Here is a 24,891-nt window from a genome sequence, read left to right as displayed (position 1 = left end):
AGAAACTAGAGAGAAGGAAGAGCTTTTGAGTTTTTGATTTGGGGATTTATTTTGGTGTGGGAATGAGTTTAAAATGACTTAAATTCAATATAATAAATTCCTAAAATACCCAAAATACCCCTCACTTGGATGGACCTTTTAATGAAGTCAAACTTGACTTTAATTTTCAGCATTTTTGTCGCAATGTTTTTCAGTGAAGTATTCTAGAAATAAATTTTGAGACAGAAGAGTCTGTGCAATGTCCGCAACGTGGACAAACATTTTGGACCTTGGTGGAGCTAGTCCTCGACGCGGACATGCTCCCTCCAAGCACAATGCTTGCTGCCTTGGGCAACTTGTTGGCCAAAGGTTTGGGTCCTTCTCAAGGACCCCTAGGGTGGTCCTTGGGAGGGGGGTAATATCTTGAAGTTTTGATCCTAAAAACATTATTTTACCTAATTAAAGTGTTTTTACAAATTTTACCCTTCATATGACATTCCCAAACCTTCACAAGACCTAAGGATATCTACTAGTTCAATTTCAATAGTTTCCAAACCTCATGGTTGTTTATTGATGTTTAGTCTCTAATACTTCCAAATCAAGTTAATTACACTTATTTTGGTCTAGAATCATCATATTTCATTATGTTAGGCTCTAATTTAGGTCATAGAACTTCTGGGTGTTACAATATCCCACCAGGAACATTCTTCCCCGAATGACACCTTAAACCATTCGTAGGAAAAAAAGAGACTTATGTCCAACAACAAGCAATATCATTATTAGTCACAGCTCATAGATGAATTCTTAACTTCATTCAACAGATAGTAATATCATTAAAACATAGGAACTTAATCCACAACTCATCACATATAAAATCTCACCATTTCCTATCACATCAGGAGGAACTACCTTGTCCATTTCAATATGAACATTAAAGGGTTGATATGCTAATTTTTTCTCAAAACAACATCAAGCATGTTTAATAACTCTCAGGAAGAAAATATATTCCACTACATATAGATGCAAGTTAAACATGAGAAACATATTTCGTGAAATCTCAATTGAAGCATGAATTTGTACAAGAATATGCACATATTAGAAAACCATGCAAAGTTCAATTATTATTCATAACTCCCGTTTAAAAGGAAATACTAACCTCAACTTTAGCTAGGAATAAGAGGGAAAATATGAGGATAGCCGGACTTCATGTCGGCCTCGGCCTCCCCTATTACACCCTCAACTAGATGGTTTATCCATATGACCTTTACAGAGGAAACCTCTTTATTCCTCAATTTCTTAACTTGGTGATCCATGATCTTAACCGGAACATCTTCATAAGAAAGGTTCTCATTTACCCCTAAAACTTCTAGAAGGAGAATAGACACCAGATCACCTACACATTTATTTTGCATAGATCCATGGAACACCGATGAATCGGCTAATTCAATTGGAAATTTTAACTCATATGCCACTTTCCCCACTCACTTCAAAATTTCATAAGGGACCACATGCCAGGTACTATGTTTCCCCTTATTACAAAACCTCATCACCCCTTTCATGGGTGAAATTTTCAAGTAGACCTAATCACCTACTTCAAACTCAAGGTCCCTCTTTCTATTGTCAGCATATGACTTTTGCCAACTATAAGCCGTCTTCAACCTATCTCTTATACATCAAACATTCTCTGTGGACTCAGACTACCTCATGACCAAGAAGAGAAAATTCACCCACTTCAAACCACCTAAGTGGAGACCGTCACCTCTTACCATAGAGTGATTCAAATGGTGCCATAGCAATACTCGAAGGTAGCTATTTATATAGGAAAATTCTATCAAAGGTAGGTGGTCATCCTAATTACCTTCGAAGTCACAGACATACACTCTGAACATGTCTGTCAGGGATTCGGTGGTGCGCTCTCCTTGGCCATCCGTTTAAGGATGAAATGCAGTACTAAGTTTCACTTTAGTACCAAGCCCACTTTGGAAAGACCTCCAAAAGTAGTAAATTGGGAACTTCTATCCGAAATGATTGAAAAAGGGGCCCATGCAACTTTACGATATCTTTAATGTAAAGATCTAGCATAATCTTCCACCGAATCAGAAACCTTGACGGGAAGGAAATGGGCTGATTTATTCAACCTATCCACAATGACCCAAATGGAATCATGTTGCCTATGGGTACGAGGAAAACCTACAACGAAGTCCATGTTGACATCCTTACACTTCAAAGTGGGGATATCAAAATATTGATTAAGACCTCCAGTTCATTGATGCTCCGCCTTGGCTTGTTCGAAATTTGAGCATCTAGCCACAAAGTTCACTATGTCCCCTTTCATTCCATTCCACCAATATCTATCGCTCAAGTCATGATACATTTTGGTGGCCCCGGATGGATGGAATATCAGGCCCCATTGGCCTCCTCAAAGATTGTTTCCATCAAGCTATCCACATCTAGTCATCTAGTACATATAACCTTCCTTGGTTCCTGAGAACCTCATCTTCTCTTTGAGAAAAAGTTTTTATAGATTTATGAAGAACCGATTCTTTCAAATCCATTAATAGAGGATCAAGATGTTGCAAATTTCACCTCAACCACTAATTACGACTCAGAGTTATGATGAACCATGAAATCACTTTGGAGATTCTTCTAGTCGAACACCCAACCGAGCCAACCTATGTACCTCTTTACTAGCTCTTTCTTATCATCCGTTGCATGAGTCACACTATCTATAGAAACTTGACTTAAAGCATCAACAACCACATTGACTTTGTTGGGGTGGTAAAGGACACTCATATCATAATCTTGTAAAAGCTCTAACCACCCTCTTTGCCGTAGATTCAAGTATTTTTTAGTGAAAATATATTGGAGACTCTTGTGATCTGTGAATACATCTACATGTACCCCCATAGAGATAGTGTCTCCAAAATTTTTAAAGCAAACACTATGGACGCTACTTCAAGGTCATGAGTTGGGTAGTTCTTCACATGAACCTTGAGTTGCCTAGAGGTATATGATATCACCTTACCATGTTGCATGATGACACAACCCAAACCCACTCGGGAAGCATCACAATAATCCACAACCCTTCGGTACCCTCCGACAAGGTCAATAGTTGAGCAGAGGTGCGTTTATCTTTCAATAATTAGAATCACTTTTCACATGATTCTGACTATTCGAACTTGGTATTTTTTTTAATTCAAGGTCATTAATGGAGATGTGATAGATGAAAATTAGGGGTGGGCATTCGGTATTTTGGTTCGGTTTTTTTTTGGTTTTTTTTGTTTTCGGTTTGTGTAAATTGTGTACCGAATACCAAACCGAAATATTTTTGTTCGGTTCGGTTTTTGTTAATTCAGTTTGGTTCTTATTAATTGGGTTCGGTTTTTATTTCGGTTTTTTATTTGGCCTGAGACGGACGCGGCTGCTGGCTGTCTGATGGCGGATGGCACGGCTGCTGCTGGCTGCTTGACGGCGCGGCTGCTACTGCTTCTGCTTCAAGCGTCTAGCGCAGCTGCTGCTGGCTGCTTGACGGCGCGGCTGCTGCTGCTGCTGCTTCTGGCGGACAGCGCGGCTACTGCTGCTGCTTCTGGCGGACGATCGGTGCTGCTGCTGATTCTGGATGGCGAAACTCGGAAGAGGAGAAGAGGAAGAGGAAGAAGAGGAAGAGGAAAGATCCAAGAAGAAGATGAAAGACCAAGAGAAAAAGAAAATCAGTAGAAAGATGAAAGAGAGAGGAATAGGGCCATAAGGTTTCTTTTTTTAAAAAAAATTATTTAATATTAATTATTATTATTTAATATAATATAAATTATAGTATTATATTTCGGTTTAAATCGAAACACCGAAAATCAAAATAATAGGTACCGAAAATCAAACCAAAATAACAAAAAATACAAAAAAATAAACCGAACACCGAACCAAAAACTGAAATACTGAAACCAAAATTCTAAGGTGTTTCGGTTTTCTGGTAATTATGCCCACTCCTAATGAAAATCCCTTAACAAGCCTCCTATAGTACCCGACCAAACTCAAAAAGCTTCGGATGTCGGCAGGGACAAGGTCTAGGAATATTTTGAACCACATCTGTCTTTCTCAGATTGACCTCTACCCCTTTAGTAGAGACAATGTGACCAAGAAAAACAACCGATATCAACCAAAATTCACATTTACTATATTTAGCAAAAAAGTTAGTTATCCTGGAGTACTTGCAAAACCATCCTCAAATAGTTCATATGATCATTATGACTCTTAGAGTATATCAAGATATCATCAGTGAAGTAAATCACAAGAAAATCAAGTAACTTTTAAAAACTCTTATAATAAGGTTCATAAAAGCAGCTGAAGCATTTGTAGGACCAAAGGACATCACTAAGAAATCAAAATGACCATACCTTGTTTGAAATGTCGTTTTATCAATACCTCTCACTCTAAGTTGGTGATAACCCGACCTCTAGTCAATGTTTGAGAAGTAACTCTCTCCTTGGAGTTGGTTAAAAAAATCATGAATCCTAGGGATTGGATTTTTATTCTTTATAGTGACCTTATTCAATTGACAATAATCAATATACATTATTAAGGACCCATCCTTCTTCTTCACAAATAATGCCGGTGTCACGACCGTGGAGCACCCTAGAACTAACATGACGTACTTGAACTTTAAGAGGTGTTATACAAGCCCATAGTCACCATTCATTGCATTGTCATAGGTAAATTTAACGGACAATTTAAAACTTTTCATAGCACACTATATGCTAGAACATCACTTCCATTATATATGAAATATCATAATACATAGTTAGAATATAAGTCTCTTTGCCACCTTAGACTCAACATTATTAGAGTATAATAGGGATACGACCCTTATCAACATAGAATCATAACTAAACTATTACATAACTTCAAATAAGAACTTTCACATAGGCAATCCTTGAATCTTAAGGACTCCTTTTCTTGAGCTTGGGAAACACATATCAAGACCTTCACCTTAGAGACATCCTTTAAGCCTACGTAACCTTAATTTGTGTAAAAAGGTGAAGAATTATGGTATTAGTACAAGAATGTACTAAGTATGACAAACATGCAAAAACATGCATTTAAAGAGGACATCTGGTTGGAAAACCATGCATCATGACTTTTAGTAAAAACATCATAAAACATGATACAACAATCATCATTCAACTCACACACTTCATATGGACATTTACAATGGTTATAACATCACATAGCCATATATTGCATTTAAGCCACACTTAGCATTTCATTCACAATATCCTTCTTTTACCTTAACTCCTTAACTTTCCAAGTAACCCTCTAGTGAAACTTGGTGCAATTTATGAATAATGTTCCATTCAACTATCCACACTCAAGCATCACCTTAAAGACACAAGGTAAACATACATACAACCTTCATTAACCGAACACATATTTTCATAGAAGCATAACATATCTAAGACACATACTTCACATTTGACCCAACATACTTTATGAACCACATAGTGGAACTCATTACAAGACCACATACAATTCAAGAATTCCAATATCATCATAGTAAGATAATAGTCAATATCAACATCCTTTAACTTCATTTCATATAAAACATCATAGAACTCCTCTCACAATCCCAATTTAAGCTTACTAGTGCAATGTATATGTGAAGCCCCATAACCTCACACATACTAAGTAAACCTATAAAGAGACTACGAGCATCATATACTCCATATATCATCAAGACAAGTATAGACAACTTCATACATGTCAAGTAAGTCCTCATCACACAATCAACAAGAGCAATATTATGCATCTAGAGTAAGACTTCATCATATAGACACTATAAGACTCATACCATGCATATCATCATGTAATTATATCATAATGTCATGCTTATAAGACATATACAAATAGAACACCTTCCTAGAACTACCTTATAGAGCTACTTGTGCAATGTATAGGTAAAGTCCCATACCCTCACCTACACTAAGCAACTTCTTTTAGGTTATCCTAGTTAGGGTTCATTACATTACTTACATTATCCATTTTAATTTACGGAAATCCTAGCCTTAACCGACAATAAGACCATGTAAGCAAAACATGGAATCCAGTTTGATGGAACCCCACACCGAAATGAGATCATCTTCTTGCCAAAGAAGAAAATTAACATCATACTAGCATTTAGATGGATCCACTTACTAGGTCCTATGGGGGAAACATAGTTATGGAACTAGGAGATATATATTGAAGCCCTCTTTATTCCAATAGACATTGGAACCTCCATATCATGTGAAACATAAGGTGAATCTCCCTCCAAGGGAAGTCAACACCTCATATAGGACCATTAATTAACAAGCCTTCCTCATTAGGAAGGGGCACCTCCCTCTCATTTGTCAAGTTCACTCAGTGCTAAGCTAAGTTCTGTTTATTGAAAAGTCTTCATTAACTTTACTTCATAAAAATGGATTTAAGAGAATTAACTCCTCATATCCTAGCTCATAGGTTATAAATGAGAGTGTCCTTTTATCAACCTAATTTATGTGAGAAAAACTTTCACGTGGACATAGCACATTCAAGGATAATCTAGTTTAGAGTACAATTGAGAATACCTTTCAAGAGACTTCCTCTTTACTAGCTTATCATACATGCTTCATAATATGTCTTCATGTGTGTATGTGTACTTACATGAGAAAACCTTTCATATAAACACATTTAGATACTGAGAAAACCTTTCATATAAATACATTTAGATAAAACACATATGTATACTTCATAATATCATATATTTATGTTCATAGCTTAATCATGCATTCATATTCATGTATACAGAGTAATCGCTCTAGGAACTATCCTATCAAGATACACATGTGCAATGTATATGCAATGTCACATACCATTGTCTACACTAGTACACCTATCAAGTCATCCTAGTTAAGATACATTTCATACCTTCATCTTCATGAACATATTCTTCAATATATAGTATACATTAGGTGCATATGAGATCTATCCTTTCATTAGTTACCTTGAGTCTATCCTACTTAAATTTATGGATGAGGTGTGTGTGCACATTGAACAACATTATTCAATAATGGCAACAATCCTAATATTGAGACAACCACCTTACAAAGGTCACAATACACATTCAAGTCCCTTACACGATATACAACTCACATATAAAGTAATAGGAACTATAGGCCATACACAACAACATTATAACATATGATACGAGACATATTCATCATCGAATCTTCATTCACATATAAAAAGCATCATCAATATACCTATATCATGGATTAGCATTGATACTAGTCATAATACCTCACGTTGTGAGATTATCAGAGCCAGACCTTCATAAAATAATTTCTTTCAAGCCATGATCACATCACATATAGAATGGCAAGAATGTAAACACTGTCAGCATAAGTGGATAATGCCACACAATGCCATTCAAGGCCAGTTCAACTTCCAATTTTATACAAAATATAAGGAATAGGGAAATCTTACCAATTCTCCATGCTTTGATCATCATTGATCAATTCTCAACAATTCATCATCAATTGACATAAAGGAATATATAACTATGAAATTCATTACAATCTAAATATAACTCGATCATCATCTAATTAGGATTAAAAGAACCACATATCATAATTTAAGAATTTGAAAGAATTACTAGTTCCTCATGAAATTGGATTAAAATTCATATTAAAATAAGTAATTAATTATGTATTCATCACTACAATGGTTTTGAAATCAATTTGACAATGAACCTATGGCTAGATTGAAAATTTAGAATTTTTGTCTTTGAATCACTTTTGAAATTCGTCGATTGAATTCCTTAGATGAATGGATAACTAAGTATGAAGTATCACCATACCTTATTGATTGAAGTCCCATGAAAAATTGGAGAAAAAAGCATGAAAATCCATCCCCTATCTTGAAGCTTGAGTTTTCCCTCCAATGGAGGTTAAAGAGAATTTGGAAGAGAATAAGAGCTTTTGGGACTTATATTTCTTATTAGGTATTGGGGTTTTAGCTTGGTAAATGGATTTAATAATTCCTATAAACTGTTTATAACTGAATCTTAATTACCCAAAATACCCTCACACTTATTTTGACTTTTAGACATGCCAAACTTAACTTTCATTTTTGAAATCATCGTCGGCAAGCAAGTTCACGTCGGGGCGCTATTCCCACATGATATTTGGAATTAAATTTTGATACAGTAGAGTCCCTAGACTGTCCGCAACGTGGGCCAAACTTTTGGTCTACAGACACCCTAGTCCGTGATGCGGACCTATTTCACCAAGGAACAAAAAGTTGTCTGCTTGGGCAGCTTCTTATCCCAAGGTTGGGTCCTCCTCAAGGACCCCTAGGGCGGTCCTTGGGGAGTCGTGCCCTGACATTTTGAACCTAAATACACTTGTATACATGTTAGGGTCCTATACTATCAATATGAGCACAGAAAATACATAAAATATACAAAGGCACACTAGAACGCAGTAACACATTTCAAGGCTAACTTTCGAACATTTTGGAAGTTCTTGGACGTTTGACGTCCAAACCTCTTCAAATAAAGTATATATACTGAGAAACACTTGATTAACATATTATTAACCTTTTTAGGCACATGTGAGGTTCTATGTAACTTAATTAATTTTAAGGGACCTTACAATATCCTTCACTTGGGAACATTTGTCCTCGAATAACACGTCGAACATTTTAAAACACTTTCAAGGACACAATGACCGATAGAGAAGCTCAAAACATTAAACATATCATCACATAGTATTCAATGAACCAAACTTACAATGAACATCAACTTCAAATCATTTTGATATCAATGCAACACAAGCATCAAAAACCTTTATTCGCTCACTCTTTAATGCATCAAGTACAAAGGCACTTCTTATGTTTATAGGAGGAACATCCTTCTCGTATTCATAACGTGGTCTTTACATCTCATTTCATTAAGAGATAAATATGTATAATCATTTAAATCACATAAAGACAGATTCCTCACCATCTCTCACGAAGCAAATATGCAACTCATACTTAAAGCACATAGACTTGAGTCAAGTAGATCAACAAAGATCCTTATGATCAAGACGTAGTATCATTAAGGTTATACTTAAAATCTGCATGTTTCTTTATGTGTAAGGAGGAATATCCTTCTCCTAAACATACTCACCTGTTATGACAAGGTTCACATACAAGCAATGCACAACAGTCAATTCTCTTTAATAAGAACTTCTCAATTTTTTTTCCCAAAGCATGCTCATACTTTCTTCCTAATCAAGTCAACATGGTAATTCACACCACACACATCACAACAATAGGATATCACTTACATGTAGTTTCAAGTCCTAGCATGATACTAGTCCATAAGCATGCATCAATTAGGGAAATTCTTGAAATTTATAGGTACACATCAAGAGCACTGGCTAAACACACCAACACATTTTAAGAGTGAGCCTACATTAATACTTCCCAAGTCATAAAAGTCACATATCTTTCAGAGACTCATCATCTTTAATTTAAAAAAGACTCAAATTCTCATTGTGGTATAAAACGCCACACCTCAAAAGTGACATCAATCATGATTCTTACATCATCTCATAAAAAAGCACAATTATCATATCAAGATGCACAAGCAATATGAGAATGCATGAATTTGAGCAAATTCCATTTGCATGAAACTAAGAGTATTCAAAACATGCACAACATAGGTTCAATTTAGACATACATAACATATGGAGAACATGCAATTTATACTTTTATGCGAGACTCCTATCATGAAAAAGCTACTAGGAACTCTTTGGTTTCAAGATCAAGTAAGAATAGAAGGACAAGATAGGGTTATTTACAACCTTACTTCGCACATCATCATCCCCCACTTAGGGTAAAACCATTTAAGAGCAAATTAACTCAACCTTAAGAGAACCTTAGTTTACAAACCTTAGCAACTAAGCACATCATCCCTTAATTGTGATCCAAGCTCATGCTCAACCTTCATTAACATTGCCTATAAATGATTCTCAACTTAAAGAAGATCAAGGGGACTCAACATGGAAACATCAAGGGTACTCAAAATCTTACCATCTAGGCACATTATCCCCTACTTGAAGTGAGCCTAATCACATCATGCCCTTAAACACGAAGGTCAAGGCAAGTCAAGACCATACTTACATACTCTTCACACAAGAAGGATTAACATCCTTGAGGGTTTTGATTCCTATTCTCATATCAAGGAGTCTATTAACTAATTATCCAGAGGTACTACTCATGCATCATCCTTTCTTTAAGTCTAACACCTAAAGAAAACTCATAACATTCAAGTTAGATCATACTACCCAACCCTTATAAGGCCTCAACTTTACCATGAATATCAAGGGTCATGAAAACCTTAAGGGCATTAATAAAAGAGACTTATCCATAAGGCCTCTTTGGTTTCATTCAACACTAGGGCACAGTAACTTCTAGGTCATCTCAACCCACATCATCACTTTTAGAGGCACATTTTCAACCACACCTATGCACAACCTAAACACTTCCTCGTTTGCTCATACTTAATATTAATTCTTAAAAGTCAACCTTAAGGAAAAAGATAATTCCAACCCATTGAACAAAACTCTTTTCTTCCCTTTTTTCCCCACTCTTAGAATAGGTTCATAAGGGAACTAATCAACTAATCATAAGGGTTCCCCCATTAACTAGGATAGTCTACAATCACCTTACAAGGTAATCACACTACCTTCTCTTCTAGACTCATGACTATATAAAAGAATCCAATCCATACAAGGCAACTATGAATAATCATACACAAAAGGGCAATATTTGAACCATTACATATATACAAAGGCAACATGCATCTTTAGATATTTCCCACACTTCTTCAAAATATTTGAAGCCTAAACCATATCATTAGATTATCATCATACAAAACCATATAGCAAGTTATCATCCCAAAAAGGTAACCCATTTTAACCATAACAACTTTTAGCAAGTTATAACCATGTCATATAATAACTTCTCACATAACAAATGATTACTGATAAACCACATATATAACCATAAATGGCATCACATCAAACAACCCAATATTCACATTCATACATACTCATCAATCCATAAATCAAGTAAGCATCAAAACACACCTTTTTCTCCCTCAAGCATAGAGAAACCATCTCATCCAAGCAATCATATCTAAAAGACCACCAAACAAGAAAACATAAGAGAGAGATCATATAGATTTAAGTTCCATGGAACAACGTGATAATAACAAAGAAGGGAAACTCTAATGTCATATGGCCTCTCTCTCATAGATGTGTCTCGAATCACTACCGATGCACGATACTTCACTAGACGAGGCAATATGAGATTTTGGACCCTATATCCACCTTTATATGCTCATGCTCTAATTCCACGTTTTTCACGAGTGGGGAGCACCCCCTAGAAGTAACATGGTGTACTTGAGTATACAAGCCCATAATCATCATTCATCGCATTGTTATAGGTAAATTTGGCGGAAAATTTAAAACTTCTCATAGCACATCGTATGCTAGAATCGTCATTTCAATGTCATAATACATGTTTAGATTCTAAGTTTCTTTTCCCACCTTAGACTCAACATCAATAGATTAGAATAGGGACACATACCATTGAAATCATAACATAATATCTAAGCCAATACATATACTTCAAATGAAGCATGATATAGGAAATCCTTGAAACTTAACGATCCCTTTCCTTGAGCTTGGAAAACACATATCAAGAAGCCCTTCACCTTAGGTACATCCTTTAAGCATCCATAACTTACACTTTGTGTAAAAAGGTGAAGAAAAATAGAGTTAGTGCAAGAATGCACTAAATATGACAACCATGTAAAACATGCATTTAAAGAGGATATTTTCTACAACTGTGCATCATGTCTTTTATTAAAACTTTATAAAAACCTTGAAATAATAAGTAAGACATAGCTCATATACTTCACATAAGCATGAACACTATTCATAACATCACCTAACCACATTATTCATTTAAAGCTCATTGAGCGCTTCATAATATTATCTTATCTTTTACCTTAAGTCTTTAACCCCAAGTAACCCTCTAGTAACACTTGGTGCAATGTACAAATAGTATCCCATTACACAAACTCAAGCATCACCTTTGGGCCTCCAAGGTGATATTCATATACTTCACAGATGACCCAACATAATGTATGAACCACATATTAAATTCATTCCAAGAAAACATACAAGTCAAACTACCAATAATATCATAATAGACTATAGTCAACAAATGCATACATGGACTTCATTTCATTAAACATCATGATACCTTACTCATAATCCTAATCTAAGCCTAGTAGTGTAATGTACATGTGAAACTCCATAACCTCACACGTACTAAATAAACTCACAAAATAGACCACAAGCATCATCGTTACTTCATACATCAACATGAAAACTTTAGTCAACTACATGAATAACAAGTAAGACCTTCATCATATAGTCAACAATACCAACATTATGTATATAAAGTGAGACCATATCATATGGACACCATAGGACTCATACTATGCATACTATCATCCAAGTAGGTCAATACCATAATATCATGCATATAAGACACATACATAGTCATATAATTATAGAACACCTTCCTAGAACTCCCTTCATGAGCTACTTATGATATTCGTAGGTAAAGTCCCATACCCTCAACTACACTAAGCAACATCCCTTAGGTTATCCTAGTTAGGGTCCATTACTTTACTTCCATTGTCCATTTTACTTTAGGAAAATCCTAGCCTTAACCGATAATAAGACCATGTAAGCCAAACATGGAATTTAGTGTCCTCCCCTCACAACAAATGAGGGTATCTTAACTGCAAAGTAAGAGATGAGTATCATACTAGCATATTAGGTGGATCCACTGCCCAGGTTCTGTGGGGAAACATAGTTATGGAAACTTAGAGGTATATATGGAAACTCTATTTATGCCTATTGGGAATGTTAGTTATCCACCTCATGAGGACTATGGAGAACAAGCTTTCCCACATTATCAAGTTCACTCGGTGCAAAACTAACTTCACTTTATTGTAAAGTCTTTTTTAAATTTACTTCATAAAAATAAGTTTAGGAGGTTTAAATACTCATATGCTTAGCTCAATGGTTATAGATGAGAGTGTCCATTCATCAATCTAAATCATGTGAGAAAACCTTTCACATGGACATAACATATTCAACCAATATCTAGTTTAGAGTACAAATGAGAATACATTTCAAAGATTCCCTCTATACTAGATTATCATACATGCTTCATTATATGCATTCATGTGTATATGTGTACTTACATGAGAAGACCTTTAAAATAAACACATGTAAATACTAAACATATGTGTACTTCATCATATCATATACTTTCATGTTCATATCTTTATCATGCATTCACATTCATGTACATAGATTATTCACCCTAGGAACTATCCTATCATGATACACATGTGCAATGTATAAGCAATGTCCCATACCATTGCCTACACTAGTACACCTATCAAGTAATCTTAGTTAAGATACCTTTCATATCTTTATGAACATATTCTTCACATACATAGTAGTAGATATTAGGTGCATATGAGAGTTGTCTTTTCATTATCTACCTTGAATCTATCATACTTATAGTTATGCATGAGGTGTGTATGTACATTGAACAATATAATTGCATAATGGCAACAATCCTAACATTGAGACTGCCACGTTACAAAGGTCACAATACACATTCCAGTCCCTTAAACCATAGACAACTCAACATATAGAGTAATAGGAACCATAGACCACACACAACAACATTATAACATAGGAGACAAGGCATCTTCATTATTGAATCTAGAATCCTAATCATATTGAAGACCACACGTTCATGTAGGGGTTCATAGGTAGGGGTCATGCTACACAAGAATATTTAATCATCAATAGACTTCAACAAGGTCAAACGTATTGAACCGTAAACCTAACATCGTCATTCAAATATAGAAAGCATCATCAATATACCTATATCATGTATTAGCATTGGAGACTAGACATAATACTTGTAATAATTACACCTGGATTATTCAATTGACATCAAGGCCATGATCACATCACATATATAATGACAAGAATTGTAAACACTGCCACCATAAGTGGACCATACCATACAATGCAATTCAAGGCCAATTCAACTTCCAATTCTATACAAAATAGAAGGAATAGGGCAATCTTACCAATTCTCCATGCTCTGATCATCATTGATCAATTCTCAACAATTAATCATCATTTGACATAAAGGAATAAAGAAATAATAAATTCATTACAATCTAATCATAACTTGATCATCATCTAATCAAGATCAAAACACCCACATTATATCATAATTTGAGAATTTGGGAGGATCATGAGTTCTTCATGAAATTGGTTTGATATTCATGTTAACATCAATAATTAAAAATGTATTCATGATTAGAGTGCTTTTGAAATCAACTTGACAACGAACTCTTGTCTAGATTAAAATTTGGGAATTTTGATCTTTGAATCACTTTTGAATTTTTTTTATTGAACTCCTTAGATGAATGGATAACTAAGAATATAGGATCACCATACCTTATTGATTGAATTTACATTAAAATTTGGAGAATAAATCATGAAAATCTAGCCCCTAACTTTAACCTTGAGTTTTTCCCTCCAATGGAGGTTTGAGAGAATTTGAAAGAGAAGAGAGCTTTTGGGATTTTGATTTCTTATTGGGTATTGGGAATTTTTCTTGGGAAAGGGGTTAAATAAGTCCTAGAAAGTATTTATAATTGGCTCCCATTTACCCCGAAAACCCTCTTACTTCTTTGGAATTTTAGACATGTCAAACTTAACTTTCATTTTTGAAATCTTCGTCTGGGAGCAAGTCCGCGTCCCGGTCCAAGTCCACACCGCAGATCTTTTTCCACATGATTTATTTAATTAAATTTTGATAAAGTAGAGTCTTCTGCAGGTCCACGAGGGGACAAAACTTTTACCTTATGGATACCCTAGTCCGCGGCACAGACCTATTTCACCAACGAACAAAAAGTTGTTGCCTTGTCAGCTTGTTAGCCATAGGTTGGGTTCTCCTCAAGGACCCCTAGGCTGGTCTTTGGGGAATCATTCCCAGTTGTTTTGACCCTAAATACACTCGTATACGTGTAAGGATACTATACTATCAGTTTGAGCACAAAAAAAACAAACATAAAACATACCAAGACACACTAGAACGCACTAACATGCTTCAAGCCTAACTTTCTATTGTCTTGGGCGTTTTTGGACATTTGACCTCCAAACCACTTCAAATAAAGTATACATACTGAAAATCATTTTATTAAAATAATATTAACCATTTTAGGCACTATTGAGGCTCTATGTACTTTAGTTCATTTTGAGGGACCTTACAAATTTCCTAAGCATCTCATAGCCTTTAATTCATGAGTATAGCTCTTCACACCTATGAACAAGACTCTACTTTCTGTGGTATGTTTTGATGTCAATACTACATTATTCTCAATCTTATGCTCTGATACCAAGTTTGTAACGACCAGAGAGCACCCCATAGTCGTTATCAGCATATCGACCTCGAAGAGGTGTTATACAAGACCTTAGCATACGTCATAACGTATATCATAGAATAAAAATATGGAAAAATTAAAACTTTTTTCTTTGGAAGTTCAACTTCACTTCATATATGAAAATATAATCTAACTCTGTTACAATATAGCATCTAGACATAAAGGAATTGAAACTCGGGACTTAGCCCATACATCAATGAGAACATCTTGAAATAGGAAATACAATAACGTCTTTCAATCCTATGCGAAGAACTGAAAATGTAAAATATAAAGATCTTCTCCTCGAACATGAGGACTCACTAACTTGGAGAAGCAAATCAAAATGTCATGAGAAATAGCCTTGAGATCTCCTTTTAAGGCCCGAACCTACATTATTTGGGAAAACAGAAGAAAATATGGGTTAGTACATCACACGTATTAAGTATGGATTCAATGTATAAAAAGCATCAATGTATGTATGAAAGGATATTTTAGTCAAATGCTTCTTACCTAGTGATGTTGCATTGTTTCACGGTTTTCTCAATGCTTTTTCCTTAAGTTTAGTGTGTGTCTAAGGTCATTTTATATTGGTTTTAATGTAGCTTGTTCTTTATTTGCAAGAAATCTGTACAGAAGGAGAACGTGAGAGAATTATGCTGAATATTGTAGAAGTGATGACCTATGGAGCCCTCGACTGTCTGTCCTGACCTCGACGGTTCGTAGGTGGCCACCGTCGTACGAAGAAAAAGGCTGCTAAAGAAAGTTGGGGAATTCTGACCAACTATAGGGCTACGGAGGCGACCATGGACCTTCATAGCCACGACGGACCGTCATAGGCACGACGGACAATTCCCTCACATCCGTCAATGTTAACAAAAAGTAGTACCAATACCCATCTCCAAGAGATTCTAAGTATAGAAGAACGGAAAATATGGACGAACCGCTGTGCATGCAACGAATCATAATCCATGTCCATCGATGGTAACATAAAGTTAGTGAAGAGAGAAGCAAAAAAAGGAGTTAAGTATGGAATGACGGAGGGCCTTGGCGGTCCGTCATGATCTTGATGGTCTGTCGCTCCAGTCGTCGACTCAGACACATTTTTTGGGCAGATTTTCCTTAAATAGATTTCCCTCTTTTGTTAGGGCTCTATTATTATAAATACTTGTAAAAACATCATTTTTGGGTTAGACTCTTGGATATTTCTAGTTTTATTGTTCTATATGTTGAATTTTGGGATTTTGTGAAAATTACTTTATTTTCCAAAATCGTTTGTTGCAAGTTTTTGTATAGTTCAAGTAATCTTCTAAATTTTCTTTAATCTCATCAAATTAAGTGCATTAATTCTTATCTAATTAATATGAATTTTGTGATTATTAACATGGGTAACTAAACTCCATAACTAGGGTTGTTGGAACCATGGATAAATAACAAGGTAAAACCTAGCTAAAATAACAATTCTCAAATAGTGTCTTGCATGTATTGATAATTATTTCATTTAGAAGTCTTTTTAACGAGGGCACGCACCTTGTTGCTACTTTCCGGACCAAGGTGCGGAGTGAAATTTCTGAGTTGCCGGACCAAGGAAGTAGGAATATACATAACTTACCACTTGTCATGGAAGATACTAGGAAAGGATTATTTTAGCTAGAATTACTGTGTTATGAACCTGGCGGGAACACTTAAGCCCTAGTTACTCTCATTACTTGATAAAAATCGAATCTTTGAACCTATTACTTATTTACTTAGAAATAGTTAATTACAGTTATTGCTTAAAATCAACCTTTTTGTTATTTGTTTCTTCGGAAGGACTTGACTATATAGAAGTAATAGTAGGTTAAAGTTAAGTCTAAATGATTTTCCTCGTGGGACCCCAAACTCATAGTTGAGTTCTTTACTTGATATGACCCCTTATACTTATTTTAGAGAAGTAAATTTGAGCTTATCAAATTTTGGCGCTGCTGCCGGGGAAAGTGGCACTTAAATTAACTTTAAGTTTATTACCAAAGTTTAGTCAACATTTTCCTGATTTTACTTTTTCTTTTTTCTTTTTTTCTCTTGCAGATCTAACTTCCGTGTATGGCAAGTACGCGGAGTACAGCAGAACCATAATCTCACCCAACCCTGATCTAGAGCGTACATTGTGTAGAATGAATCGAAAGTTGGGTATTCTCAATGAAGATCACAACCCAGAACTTCCACCAACGGGAGATGCTCATGACAAACTATTACCTGAAAATTGTGGAGAAGGTGAAATACGGGGAAACCTCTCGCTCCATGCCGTCAAGAGTATTATAAGGGATTTGATAGTATTACTGACTTTGACCGGGCACTTGTCTTGCCTCCCCTACCACATGGACATACATTCGTGGTAACTAGTAGTCTGATGCAAATGCTCACCGCTAGAGGTTTGTTTTCTGGGCTACCTTCTGGGATCCACATGCTCACATCACCAAGGTGAGGTCGGTGTGAAAGAGTTGGGCAGGGAGGCCTGACTTGAATATGTACGTAATTGGCTTGAGAGTGTTTCCTCTCTTAATGACGGTAGAGGCCTCTATATGATTTATCAAACTCCCCTATAACTTAATCTACACATGGAATCAACTGAGGGATATATTCTTAGCACGTTACTAGCCGGTGTCTAAGAAGCTAAACAACAAAGATAGGGTGAACAACTTTGTGGAACTACGAGGAGAATCAGTCAGTAGTTCTTGCATAGGTTCATCTCATTCTTGACAAGTGTCCCCAATCACCGCATCGATGATGAGTCACTGAAAGAATACTTCTATCAGGGATAAGATGATAACAATAAAGTAGTACTGGATACGATAGCAGCTGGTTTTTATGGGGAGTGTCCCTATGCTGAGATTGCTGAAAAGTTGGAGAAAATCTCTATAAATAATAAAGCTTAGAGCACTAGGAAGTCAGATACTGGGAGAAACACTTTTGTAGTGCAATTTGTACACAACCCAGCCACAGAAGAGATTCGTGAGGAAATTTCTCAAATGAGAACTAAGCTTGGGTTGGTGTTGAAACATGTCACTGGAGGTGAAGAAAATGTAAATGCGGTGAACTACTTGTCTAAACCACAACCACCAACTGATGAGTATTACTATGAGAAGGACTCTTATGTGGTAAATGATCAGACGGTGGGTTTCCGATCAAACGCCCAAGGTCCCAATCAATAAATTTGCACCAAGGCCAAGGAACCAAGGTCGGAATTGTGGCAATGACAACCGGGATAGGAATTACAACCACGATAAAAACTTCAACCAGGGTAATCATGGTAACAATAATGATATAAGTGGGCCGTATGTTCCACCTCAAAATCGTGAAGTTTCTCCTAGGGATGGTGAAGGTAGTATGGCACGAGTTGAGGATATCTTACAGAAAATGAGGAGAAGGTTTGATATTAGTGATGAGCACACTAAAGAGTTGAGGAGTGAATTAGCATGTTTTGGGCAAACAGTTGATGCACATGCAATCTCAATCAAGCATCTTGAGTTGCAAATGGCCCAATTGTCTTTGACTGTGAACCCACACAAACCGGGCACTCTTCCTAGCAATACTGCCCAAGATCCTAAAAATGATGGACATTATATGACAGTCACAACTCGAGGTGGTAAGCAAATCATTGACCATAGATGCCTTCTGGTGTAGAAAATGTGATAAGAGGTGATGATGATGTAGTGGAGGTTAGTGGTGAGTTAGAAGACAAAATGTGGAATGAAGTTGAGGTATACCAAAAGGTGACCCCCATGCCTAGACCACCACCTCCATTTCCACAGATGTTAGTGAAAAAGAATGAGGATGGTAAATATTGATGTTTTATTACTAAGTTGAAATAGCTTTCCGTCAATGTCTCTTTGATCGAAGCTCTCAAACAAATGCCAGTTATGCCAAGTTCATGAAGGATATGGTTACTAGGAAAAGATCGGTCAGGTTTGAGGATGATGATAGAATGTAGCATTGTAGTAATATTGCCACGAGGTCCCTAGTGCAAAAGAAAGAAGATCTGGATGCCTTCATATTCCATGTATAACTGGGTTATTACACTTAGCAAAAGCATTATGTGACCTTGGGGAAATCATAAATCTCATGCCTTTGTCTATTTATAAGAAGTTGGGTTTGGGTGACCCAAAACCCACTGCGATGTGGCTACTGATGGCCGATCGAACGGTAAAGAGTCATATAGGGATACTCCACGATATGTTAGTAAAGGTGGAGTAATTCATATTTCCAGCTGACTTTGTGATTCCTGATTGTGAGGTTGATTTTGAGGTGCCTATTATCCTTGGAAGGCCATTCCTTGCTACGGGTAGAGCCTTGGTTGATATGGAGAAAGGGCAAATGAAATTTCGATTGAATAATGAAGAAGTGACTTTCAATGTTTGTAGGTCCATGAGGCAGAGTGGTGAGATCTAATTGGTATCTGCCATATCTTACAAGTTGAAAAGTCATCTGAGGTACAAATAGAAGAGAGTTTGGGTGTAGAAGCACTAGAGGCAGTGATCATGAATTTTGATAGTGATTATATTGAGGAGAATAAGTCATTGGTGGCGGCACTTGATCGAGGTGATGTTCAATTTAAACCAAAAAAGTTGGAGTTAGATATGAAGCATCCCGAGTCTCCACCTGCGAAACCATCTATAGATGAGGCTTCAAAACTAGAACTTAAGGATCTACCACCTCATCTGAGGTATGTATTCTTGGGAAAAAGTGTCACTTTGCCAGTAATTATTGGATCAAATTTGAATGTGCATCAAGTTGAGAGTTTGGTGGAGGTGTTAAAAAGGTTCAAAAGAGCTATCGACTGGACTATTGAAGATATCATTGGGATCCCTCCCTATATTTGGTCACATAAAATTCAACTCATGCCAGATCATAAGCCAAGTATTGAGCACCAGAGACATTTAAATCCACCTATGCAAGAGGTGGTAAAGAAGGAAATCATTAAGTGGTTGGATGTTGGACTGATATATTCAATCGCTGATAGTAGTTGGGTATGCCCTGTTCAGTGTGTACCTAAGAAACAGGGAATGACTGTGGTCCCGAATGAGAAAAATGCATGGACTGAGAAGGACCATTTTCCTCTGACCTTCATGGATCAGATGTTAGATAGACTTGCAGGAAAGGGGTGGTACTGTTTTCTTGATGGATATTCGGGTTATAATCAGATTTCTATTGTACCAGAAGATCAAGAGAAAACCACCTTTACTTGTCCTTATGGGACCTTTGCATTCAAGAGAATGTCATTTGGGTTATGTAATACACCAGCCACATTTATGAGATGTATAATGTCAATATTCTACGATATAGTGGAGGACACTATTGAGGTATTTATGGATGATTTTTGAGTGGTTGGTGACTTCTTTGAGCGGTGTTTGAGTCATTTATTCGACGTTTATAAGAGGTGTGAAGATTGCAACCTTGTGCTAAATTGGGAAAAATGTCACTTCATGGTGAAAGAAGGTATTGTATTAGGTCATCGCATTTCAGAGAAGGGTATAGAGGTTGATCAAGCTAAAGTTGAGGTGATAGATAGACTTTCTCCACTTATCTCTATAAAAGGTGTGAGAAGTTTTCTTGGGCATGCAGACTTTTACTAGAGGTACATTAATAATTTTTCAAAGATTTCACATCTTGTGTGCAAGTTTCTAGAAAAGAGTGTAAGTTTCATTTTGATGAATCTTGTCTTAACTCATTTGGGAATTGAAGGAAAAGTTGGTGTCTACACCTATCATCATTTCTCCGGATTGGATCAAGCCCTTTGAGGTGATGTGTGATGCGAGTGGGGTTTTTCTTGGTGTGTTAATGGGACAAAGAAGGGATAAATCCTTCATCCCATTCACTGTTCTAGTAAAGCCCTTAATGAAGCCAAAAATAACTACACCGTGGCGAACAAGAGCACCTTGCAGTAGTCTTTGCTTTCAAAAAATTTTGCTCCTATTTGGTTGGCACTAGAGTTATAGTGCATACTTATCATTATGCTTTGAGATATTTGTGGCAAAAAAGGATACGAAACCGAGGTTGATTCGTTGGGTATTACTATTGCAAGTAGTCAACTTTGAGGTAAAAGATAGAAAAGGGACCGAAAATCAAGTTGCTGACCACTTGTCCCGATTAGAAGATGAAGAAATGAGAGAGTGCGTGAAAAGGCTGAGATTGATTATACTTTCCCTGATGAGCATGTATTGGCTTCCTCCCAAGACTTGATCCCATGGTTCGCAGATTTTGCGAATTATCTAGCTAGGGATATCGTCCCATCGAACTTGTCGTTTCATCAAAGGAAATAGTTCATGCATGATGTGAAAACTTTCTTTTGGGATTAGCCATACTTAATAGGAGTTGTGTTGATGGGATTATTCGGTGTTGTGTGCCAGAAGTTGAGATGTTGAGTATTTTGGAGGCATGTCATTCTTCGCGTGTAGGTGGGCATCATAGTGGTATTCGAACTTCTCACAAGATCTTACAATGTGGCTACTATTGGCAAAACATCCACCAAGATGCTTATGAGTTCGCCAAGACATGTGATAGATGCCAAAGATATGGTGGAATTTCTCGAAAGCAAAAGCTCCCTCTAAACCCCATTTTGGTGTTCGAGTTGTTTGATGTGTGGGGCATTGACTTTATGGGATCTTTTGTGAGTTCTCATGGGATGAAGTACATTCTTGTGGCAGTCGAATATGTGTCTAAATGGGTTGAAGCTATTGCACTCGTGAATAATGAAGGGAAGAGTGTCACCGCGTTCTTGAAAAAGCACAAATTTTCCAAATTTGACACCCTAAGGGCTATTATTAGTGATGGGGGATCTCTCTTTTGCAACAAGTTGTTTAAGGGATTATTGGAAAAATATGGGGTTCGCCATAATGTGACCACTCCTTACCATCCTCACACTAGTGAGCAAGTTGAGGTATGAAACAGGGAGATTAAGCAAATTTTGGCAAAAATGGTGAATGATAGTAGAACGGATTGGTCAAGGAAGCTTGATGATGCTCTTTGGGCCTACCGGACAGCATACCAGACTCCCATAGATATGTCCACATACAAACTTGTATATGGGAAGACTTGTCACTTACAGGTTGAATTAGAGCATAAGACCATATGGGCAATGAAGAAGTTGAAAATTGATTTGAATGAAGCTTCGGAACAGAGGTTAAATGGGTTGAATGAACTTGTTGAATTTGCTTGAAGGCATATTAAAGTTCAACCCTCTACAAAGAAAATATGAAGAAGTACGATGACCAAAAGATTGAGAAGCGCAAGTTTTTGGTCTGTGATTTGGTTCTTTTGTTTAATTCTAGGTTGCGTTTGTTTCTGGGCAAACTCAAGTCCAAATGGAATGGTCCCTATTTGATCACCCAACTATTCCCTCATGGTGAGGTTAAGTTGGAGAACAAGGAGGCTGTTAGGTTCAAGGTGAATAGGCAGCAAATCAAAATATATCTAGGGCATGCTGAAATGGCGAAGAAAGTGATTGAGGCGTATCATCATGATGAAGTCTGAGTAATCAAGAGCCCTCGGTTGTGGCACGACGTTAAAGCAAGCTCTGATTGGGAGGCAACCCAATATGTATCCTCTAGCCAACTATAGTTTTTTTTATGATTCTCTAAGCATAGTTGCATTATTTTTTGATTTTATTTAATGTTCCGTCTGACTGCTCTTTTCTTTTTATTACTAGTGTTGTCTAGAGCATAGATTAGGACTTGTGTCCAAAAAGTGTAAAAAAAATACAAAAATATTATCTTAATGGGCGTTCAATGTGCATGTATCAAATCACCAGACATCAGTAGAAAAATTGGTCTACTGCACCCATCGACGGAACCATCAACGGACCGTCGGTGGAATCTGTCATGCCCAGGTATGTCTTTCAAATATTCTAAGTAAGGGAACCCTCGACGGACCCCCATGACGGACCGTCAACCCTTTTACGGTTCGACGATGGGGAATTCGTGTCTTTACCCATCGACCTGACCCGACCTGTCCAACTGAATATTAAAAGTTTTAAAGTTTTAAAATTCCCACCTCTTCACATAACCCCTCATAACCTTTTCTCTCCTCATTTTCTACCATTTCCCCCCACTTCATCACCATTAACTCCCATTCCCTCTTCATCTTCTGATTTCCCACATTTACCCCAAATTCCCACAGTTCCTTTTCTCCCCAAAATTCTCCCAGTTTCTTCAGTACATTGTCGGTCAGTGTTCTTGGTGGTTGTTCCCGCTATTCAACTCCTAGAGTTCATACTCTTATTCCTCTACTACAGTTGTCATGAATGATGTTCTGATCCACTTAGATTAGCTTTTGTTAATATTCCTAATTGCTATGATGTCTAATTATTTGGTTACTAAATTTGGACCATGTTGCATGCTAAAACCTTCCACAAAAATGTCCCTAGTCCCTTAGAACACTGAAATTGAAAGGGATGGGGTGTATTGTAAAAAAAATAGAGTGTGTCTGCATGATTGTGATCCTGACCTAGGTTTGATAGGCTGTCGAAAATGCATGTTAAAACTAAGAAAGTTCATGCTCTACGGATAATGGGATGCTAGGTAAATGTTTAGTAAACTTAGGGTTCTAAGATTACTTTAAATTAGTACGATAGGGTATCTAAGTTTTGATGCAAAACTCTATTCCCTAAATGTCAATACGAGACCTCATCGTTGGACCGTCGGTCCATCGACGGGCCATCATTCAGGTCTGTCATCCCCACCTTCCGTAGTTTACTCTAAGTGTCCCTCGACGTACCACTTTGACGGACCGTATTTCCTTTGACGGTCCGTAGCACAACCGTCGACACTGTCAGAACCTTTGATTCTGACATTTTAAAAATTAATTCTAAGTGTGTGTCGATGGGCCCTTATGACGGACCGTCGTCCCTTCGACGGTCCGTCCTGCACAATCGTTGCCACTGTCAAAACCTTTATTTCTGATGATATTAAAATTAATTCTAAGTGCTCCTCGACGGACCCCCATGCCAGATCGTCGTGCCTACGACGGACCATCGATGGGTCCATCCGCCACTTTGTACTTCTGCACTATCTTTTTTTCCTATGCTTTGCTGCTTCCTCTGGTACTAACTACTTCTCTTTACAAGTACAAATGGCACCTAAAAAAGGACCATGTCTACTCACGAGGGCATTCCAAGTCCGTCTAAGCGGCTTATCATAGGCTCACATGATGAGCGTGACCCAAAGTACGTGCCACCAGGCAACCACACTCTTACTCCTGCTGCCCGCTCCACTAGAGCTACGCCCACGAGGGTGGCGCCCGACGTAGTCACTGCCTCCCAGTCTGAAGAGGAGTACATACTG

At 37.0% G+C, this 24,891-nt stretch overlaps 2 protein-coding genes across 2 annotated transcripts; both read left to right on the top strand.

Annotated features, from left to right (window-relative positions):
* Positions 1-16,958: 16,958 nt before the first annotated feature.
* On the top strand, positions 16,959-22,496 carry LOC138342230 (uncharacterized). The gene is made up of 7 exons (XM_069294497.1): positions 16,959-16,962; positions 17,642-17,827; positions 18,530-18,726; positions 18,854-19,196; positions 19,238-19,390; positions 20,027-20,842; positions 21,910-22,496. Exons 1-7 carry the CDS (start codon positions 16,959-16,961, stop codon positions 22,494-22,496), a joined length of 2,286 nt encoding a protein of 761 aa, XP_069150598.1.
* Positions 22,497-22,526: 30 nt separating this feature from the next.
* LOC138342229 (uncharacterized) lies at positions 22,527-23,083 on the top strand. The gene is made up of 2 exons (XM_069294491.1): positions 22,527-22,732; positions 22,882-23,083. The coding sequence occupies exons 1-2, from the start codon at positions 22,527-22,529 to the stop codon at positions 23,081-23,083; spliced, it is 408 nt and encodes a 135-aa protein (XP_069150592.1).
* The last annotated feature ends 1,808 nt before the right edge of the window (positions 23,084-24,891 follow it).

Source organism: Solanum lycopersicum, chromosome 1 (genome assembly GCF_036512215.1).
Source record: "Solanum lycopersicum chromosome 1, SLM_r2.1".
NCBI lineage: Eukaryota > Viridiplantae > Streptophyta > Magnoliopsida > Solanales > Solanaceae > Solanum > Solanum lycopersicum.
The sequence above is the reverse complement of the archived record's forward strand: the minus strand, read 5'-3'. Positions and strand labels throughout refer to the sequence as shown.

Coding starts and splice junctions, on each gene's coding strand:
- LOC138342230 (XM_069294497.1), top strand. Junction 17,828..18,529: donor ACCTGAAAATTGTGGAGAAG/GTGAAATACGGG, acceptor ACACTTTTGTAG/TGCAATTTGTACACAACCCA. Junction 19,391..20,026: donor AGTGAAAAAGAATGAGGATG/GTAAATATTGAT, acceptor ATATCTTACAAG/TTGAAAAGTCATCTGAGGTA.
- LOC138342229 (XM_069294491.1), top strand. CDS start 22,527: ATGGTGAATGATAGTAGAACGGATTGGTCAAGGAAGCTTGATGATGCT. Junction 22,733..22,881: donor AATGAAGCTTCGGAACAGAG/GTTAAATGGGTT, acceptor GTTTAATTCTAG/GTTGCGTTTGTTTCTGGGCA.